This window comes from Perognathus longimembris, chromosome 23 (genome assembly GCF_023159225.1).
Source record: "Perognathus longimembris pacificus isolate PPM17 chromosome 23, ASM2315922v1, whole genome shotgun sequence".
Taxonomy (NCBI): Eukaryota; Metazoa; Chordata; class Mammalia; order Rodentia; family Heteromyidae; genus Perognathus; species Perognathus longimembris.
In genome coordinates this window covers 10,772,527-10,779,355 of record NC_063183.1, presented here as the reverse complement: position 1 = coordinate 10,779,355, position 6,829 = coordinate 10,772,527, and the positions used below count along the sequence as shown (strand labels likewise).

Sequence of the window (6,829 nt, the reverse complement as noted above, 5' to 3'; positions counted from 1 at the left end):
GTCTCATGGTCTTTCCTGCCTACACTTGTTTCCAACTGGAATTATCAGATCTCAGCCTGCTGAGTAGCTGTGATTACAGGCATAAGCCACCAGTGCCCAGCTCCAATTCAGATCTGATCACATCAGAAAGAAAGCTCATTCCCTTAGAATCACTTAGAATCACTTCACCAGTTACTGGGCGTTTGCCAGCACTGGGCACTTTACATCCTAATTGCAAATTCTTCTACAGCCCTGGTTTCCTCTCAGGGGACCTGAGGCTGGGAGATGGGGCTTACTGGAGGTCACACGTGCTGTCCAGTGCCTTCACACTCACCTCCAAGGAGCATGGTCAGGACTCCCAGGCTGTGCTGGTGGGGGACCAGAGGGATTCTACTGTGCTTCTCTCATCCAGTGGCCCTTCTGAATCAGGAGCAGCATGTTCTTCCTCACCCACCCCCACTCCGGGTGAGGGTATGCGGTGACTTGGGGGTACATTGGCTTGTGTTCACTAGTGGGTGGGTGTGTATGTATTGCCCAATATGATGACAATGGATATTTTTTCCATCACACATCTGATACCTTACATCCGAGATTCCAATTAGTTCTTTAGAGCTCTGAAATCACAAGCTTCTATGGCTGTGATTATCTCAATAGGATTACCAGTCCTTCTCTGAGAAGATAATTGAGATCACACAGTACACATCTTTTTCTTACTGCCAGAGTCTCCAGCCACCCCCTCCCAGTCTCCCATTGTTCTCCATTGACCGCTATTCACCTCTTCCTGAATGGGGACCATTTGGGGGTCACAAGAGGCAGACATCTCCTGTCATTATGCAAACCATGGCAACCACTGAGTGTTTTCTCTCTTCTGTCTCCCAATGATAGGTACCTGGAGATCTGAGCCAAACATCCGAAGACCAGAGTTTGTCAGATTTTGAAATGTAAGTCTGTGCTTGTGCTCCTGAGGGGTTCTTTAGGACTAGGACTGTGCTCCTGGCCCATGTCCCCACAGACCCCTGGGGGAAGCAGAAGCCACTGCGATGTCTGTCCAAGGCCATGTGGTTGTAGAGGACCTGAATGGAAGATCACTGAGAAGACAAGACTGTCAGCCAGTCATTCATATGCATTTACAGAGCACTGCACCACATAACCACAGAATACACACTGTGTCAGTCAGCTCTCTGTTACTGTAACAAAGGACTTCAGGCAATCACCTTTAAAGAGAAAAGGTCTACTTGGTTCCATAGGTTTCCATCCAGGGTCAGACCCATTACTTTTTGACCTTACTGAGTAGCCCATCGAGCCTGGGAGAGCACGGTGAGCAGAGGCAAAGGCGGGAGCCTAGAGGTGCAGCACTGGTTACACAGCTGCTGTCTTTAGCACTATGGTGCCAGCCAACATCTGTAGACCATGTGTGGTTTGGATCTAGGAAGGTATAAATGTGGCTGTGGGGTGTGTGGATACCTGGTGACTTGAAATTTAAGGTTCCAGGCATCCCACAGGGCAAAACCACCACGAAATGCCCTGGACAGTGCCTTAAACAGCTCCCATGGGGATTAAATCAGCTAGTGCAGGTAAGAGCACCAGGCCACCCACTGCAGGTACTCAGAATGTAATTCTGTGTGTGGTGCTAGGATCGAATCCAGGCCTTGCATGTGCTCAGCAACCACGCTACCTGCATAGTTGAATTGAAATCTTGGTTTATGTAGTTTTTTGGGGGAAAGCCAAAAGAGGGCATGTCCCTCCACCACAAACAGCTGCTACTCTCCTAGTGTGAAAGTAGACCTCTGTGAGTGAGGTCAGTGCAGTGAGGGGGCCAGTGTGCTCTATGGACTGCCGCAGAAACTGAGGGGGTCACTGTGTGCTGTCTGCCGTAGAAGAAGATGCACATGTGCATTTAAACCATACAAGTGACTGTGTGACTCAAGTCCCTCAGGGTAGTCTCAGGAGGCCGAGTGGTAAGATTTAAGCTTGTCCCTGTCTGACTGCGTGCTGTATAGATTGCTGGGCAGAATGCTTCTTAGGGACAGAGTTGTGTCCTGCCGATGTTGTTGCTTATGATTAAAAGTAATCAACCCTACACTCTGTCTCCTGTGCAGATCCAACCGGGCACTGATCAATGTCTGGATCCCATCTGTGTTTCTCCGTGGCAAAGCAGCGAATGCATTCCACGTGTATCAGGTGAGTGCCTGCTCTTCAGGAACACGACCTCCCTGGGGCTGGGTGCACCATTTGTCTGCTAGGCCTTGGAGCCCCGCCTCTCAGTGGTGGGAGCTGTCTAGCACAGGAGGAAGTTGTGGATAGCTCTCATTGGGGCTGGGCGCACCATTTGTCTGCTAAGCCCTGGAGCCCTCTCAGCGGTGGGAGCTGTCCAGCATAGGAGGAAGCTGTGGGTAGCTGTCAGTCAGTCATGCTGGAGGAACTGGGCAGGACTTCCTCATGTGCATCCTGTACAAGCTCAGGCTGCTTGGGCTGCTTGAGAAAAAGTGGGGATTTGAGTGAAAAGCTGGTGGTGGGTCAGGCTTCAGGCATGCTGGCGCTGCAGTCAGGTCTGGACAGATCAGGAAGCTGTGGCTGACGTGTGTCTTTGTTCTTGACTTCCTACCTGTGGGCTGATGGATGGTCCCCCAGCAGGGCCAGCCTGATGAGATGCCTTCAGTGCTGACCAGGCTGGCTGGTCTGTCATGGATCTCAAGTCCCTCCCTGAGCCTTAGAGCTGGGCTATGGGCTTCTCTGACTGGCCCATGTGACCCTAGCTGGAGCTGGGATTGGTGTTGAATTCACCTAGTCACATGCCTGACAGTGGAGAGATGTGGTGCCCCAAATGAAATCCAGGCTGTGCTTCCTTTCAGGGAGTTTTTGAGATATGGTCTCACTATGTAGCTCAGGCTAGCCTAATACTTGGGGATCTTCCTGCTTCTGCCTTTGGGTGCTGGGACTTTGGGTGTGTAACAGCATGCTAAGCCAGGCTCTGCTTTTTAAAAGAAGGGCAGCAGCAGCTTGACAAACAGAGGCAGTAAATACCCCTAGGGGGAGCTTGGCTTGTCTTCTCTCTGACTTTCTGATGCCTCTTTCCTTGCTGCCTGCTTCTCCTCTGGTCTTTCCCTTTCTTACTGTGGATCCTGATTGCTTGCTGTGTCCATGCAGTCTGGAACTGCTGGTTTAGCAGACTCTCAACTGCTTTTCTGCTTCCACTGTGTGTGTGTGTGTGTGTGTGTGTGTATTTTTCAGGTAGGGTCTCCTACTTTTATTTGTGTCCAGCCTTAGGCTCTGATCCTCTTACCTATAGCTCCAGTGTGGCCAGGATTATAGATAGATTTACACCACTATACTTGGCTTATGTGTTGAAATGTAGTTTCACCTGGGGCAGATCTTACACTTTAATCCTCTCGATTTCTACTTCCTTTATGGCTGGGACTATAGGTGTGAGCCACCTTACTTGTCTTTTTGAATTACAATAATTTTCATGAAATTTTGTTCTGGACTCTGTGAAAAGCCAGGGTTTGTTGGCATTTTCCTTAGTAGGAGAGACGCTATGGAGAAATATTCTCAGCTGTCAAGATCCTCTCCCCAGAGAACAGAGTGGTGAAAAAAGGACGTATGGTTTAAATCCATGGCCTCAGGTAAACCCAGTTTCTACATCTGTAAAATGCAAGTGATAACACTTGTAAAACTGTTGGGAGATTAAACACATATAGCCCTCAGCAGACACCCATGTGCAGGTCCTGCCTCCCCCAGCAATCGCTGTGCTTCTCAGACAGAAGCACATTTGTGAATGTCACTTAAACCTAATGGCCAGAGGAGCTAGAGTCTGGCTCTATAAAGTCTGGCCCTTTTGTGGATGTGTTCAACCTAGACCCTTACCACCTTAACAAGTGGCAGGCGAGTCCACGTGTTCATGATGCTTAGAAGAATTAGCGATGCCAGATTTCTAGATCTCCTCTTCTTTGTCTTTCCCTTTATATCCCAAACCCCTAGAACAGTGACAACACAAATGGTCTTATTCGAGCGTGGGAGAGCTGGGAGGTGTTGCCTGGTGGATTCAAATGTGTGAGGCATTTGGGGCTCCCATATTTCCTCTTAGGAGATGCAGGAGGCCCGCATCAGGCTTGACTTTACGTTGTTGTTGTCATTGTGCTTATTTTTTGCACTGGCCTCACAGTTAAGACAAAATTCTATTTTTCCATTCTCCATGGTGACAGACAGTTCTCTTCAGAAAGAGATTTTTAAAGTAAAAAGCAAGTGAGTCAGCGTGAAGCAAAATACCAGATACTAGTGAAAACAGCTCTGAGGGAAGGGTGGTACTCTGAAAAAGATGAATAGATTAAAAATTAATAGTGACAGTAAGAAACAGAAGCCACAGCGTCCGGTCTCTGGTTTGTGTGTGTTGTGAACATGAGCTGCTTCAGCCCTGGCACGAAGCTGGGAGGGGAGACTCTCTACCTCCTCTCAGCTCCCCCCCCCCACCCCAGTTTTATGAGCGAGGCAACAAGGGCACGCTCGCTGTACTCTGTCCCAGCTTCAGCAATTGCAATAGCAATTGCAACCCGTTTGAAGACCCAGCATTACCACCTAGGGGTAGACTTGAGCTTTCCCAGAAGCAAATGGGGCCAGCATCCTCCTGATGGAGATGTCAGACTTCCTGGCATGGGTTTGTCCCATGGACAACCCCCCCCCCACCCCCACAGTGTTCCTGAGATGACAGGTGCCAGGCAAACCTGCAGCCAACCTGGAATTTTCTATATTACTGATGGATCCTCTGCAGTACTCACATTAGTGTGAAGTCCACCAAACCACAGAGCAGGGCCTGAGGTAGAAGATGCAAGCTGGTGCTGGTTCCCAGCAGGGAGGCCCTGGGAGGTCCTCCAGGGCCACTCCCTCAGGAGAGACTGCACGAGCCATGTCAGGGGTCCAGAAAACCTGCCTTGAGGGATGGTGTAGGAACCATACTCCCCAGTGCCAAGAAACAGAGCTGATTCGCTGGCAGCACAACTCTCAGCACTTGTGTTGTGGGAGAGCTCTACAATTACAGTAGGCAAAGAGAATTCTAGTAAGAAGGATTGTCCACTGACAAGACTGAATGCAACCTATTTAAAAAGAAGGCTTGCCAGGCACCAGTGACTCATGCCTGTAATCCTAGTTACTCAAGAGGCCAAGATCTGAGGATTGAACTTCAACTAGCACATGCAGGAGAGTCTGTGGGACTCTTTTTTTGTCAATGAATTTCCAAAAAATAAAAATGGGAACTGGAGTTGTGGCTCAAGTGATAGAGCACTAGCCTTGAGCAAAAATACTGAGAGACCATACTCAATCTCTGAGTTCAAGCCAGGACCAGCACAAAAAGAAAAGAAAAGCTTGTATGCCTGTGTCCTGAGGGGCCTGAGGTGGGCTCCACCCACCCACTGCAAGTCAGAGGCCGCAGCATTAGCAGCATTTGAGCAGTTTTCAGAATGGATGTAACTGGCATCCAGAGATGTTCTCATCTGAGTATTTCTTAGCTGCTGGGCTGCTATGCTTGGCTGCCAGCAGGAGCTCACCACACAGGAGCAGGAAACAGCAACAAATAAGATGGGAACAAAAGGAAATGCTGTCTGCTCCTCCTAGTCTTGCTTATACTCTCTAGCTTTTTCATGGACATGGTTGCATTTTCTAACAGTTTGACATCTGTGTTAATCAAGAAATGTCAAGCTTATATCTTTGCAAGTGTTTGAACTTACTCTCCCAATAGACCACCTTCCAACCAAGTTTGAGATTTATGTTTGGTGCTGCTATACAATCGAGTTAGACCTTGAAACAATCCCACCTGTCTGTTTCTTGAGTAACGATTGCAACCACTCAGTTGGCATGAAATAGTACAGCCTTTAGGTCCCCCCACCGCTCTCTCTCTCTCTTTCTCTCTCTCTCTCTATATATATATATTATATCTATGGTGGAAGTACAGTTGAAGTTACTGTCTGTGTGAGACTTCAGCCATCAAATGCAGTCTCTGGGACAGTTTCCATTCATAGAGAATGAGGTCTCCTTTGTTTCAGCAAAGCCTTTCTTGTGGAATAGCTTCATGTCCCCCACTGACTGGTAGGAAAGGTGGTCTCCTGAAATACTAGCTCAGCATTTGAGCACCCACAAAGGGGGACAGGGATCTTGCCACCCAGGAAGTTATTTTGTTTAGTCAGGCAGATGCGTATGTGCGTGCGCGCACGTGTGTGTGTGTGTGTGTGTGTGTGTGTGTGTGTGTGTGTGTGTAACAGAGAGAGGGAGAGAGAGTAGAGAAGAGAAGAGAAATCCATTCTTCCTATCAATAATGGATCACAGGCTGTGTGGCCTTCAGGTGATGTAGAAGAGGAGGTGTTTTCCACTTGAGGCTTTGTGCTTCTTAACTTTTCTTTCATCCTTTTTCCTATGATGGCTTCTAAAGGCTCCAGGGGTCCATTCTCTTAGGCTCTGTCTTTTTGCCTAAGCAGTATAGAGCTGTGCTGAGCAGAGGGGGAGGGAAAGGGGAAAGAAAGGAGGTAAGCACAAAAGGATGGAGTCATTGATCCACATGAGGAAATGAGAGCACCTCCTCACACCTAATTGTGATACACCTGGATGGCTTCAGATTTTTACTTAATCTTCCTGGGAAAGCAAAACTACTGTGTTGAAAATGGCTGCACTCCATGTGGCCCCACTAAAGGCTATCCTGGCTTTGTTCTGCTCCATCCTTGTGGATCACGTGACACCTGCCTTCCTCTTCTGCACATAGTCCTCTCCTTACTCTAAGTGTCTGTGTATAGTTTCCTAGTTTAGAGGAGGATCCTTGTTTGCACAAGTGTCCTGGGTGAGGGGTACTTTGTTTCCTGCAAACAAAACT

The 6,829-nt window shown here is 48.4% G+C and overlaps 1 protein-coding gene across 2 annotated transcripts in view; it reads left to right on the top strand.

Annotated features, from left to right (window-relative positions):
- The window catches only part of Snx29 (sorting nexin 29), a 226,508-nt gene that overhangs the window by 176,109 nt on the left and 43,570 nt on the right, over positions 1-6,829 (top strand). For both annotated transcript variants that reach the window (XM_048332417.1, XM_048332416.1), the window contains exons 17-18: positions 865-920; positions 2,079-2,160. In XM_048332417.1, the coding sequence (XP_048188374.1) occupies positions 865-920; positions 2,079-2,160 (138 nt within the window). The remainder of the gene's footprint in view (positions 1-864; positions 921-2,078; positions 2,161-6,829) is intronic.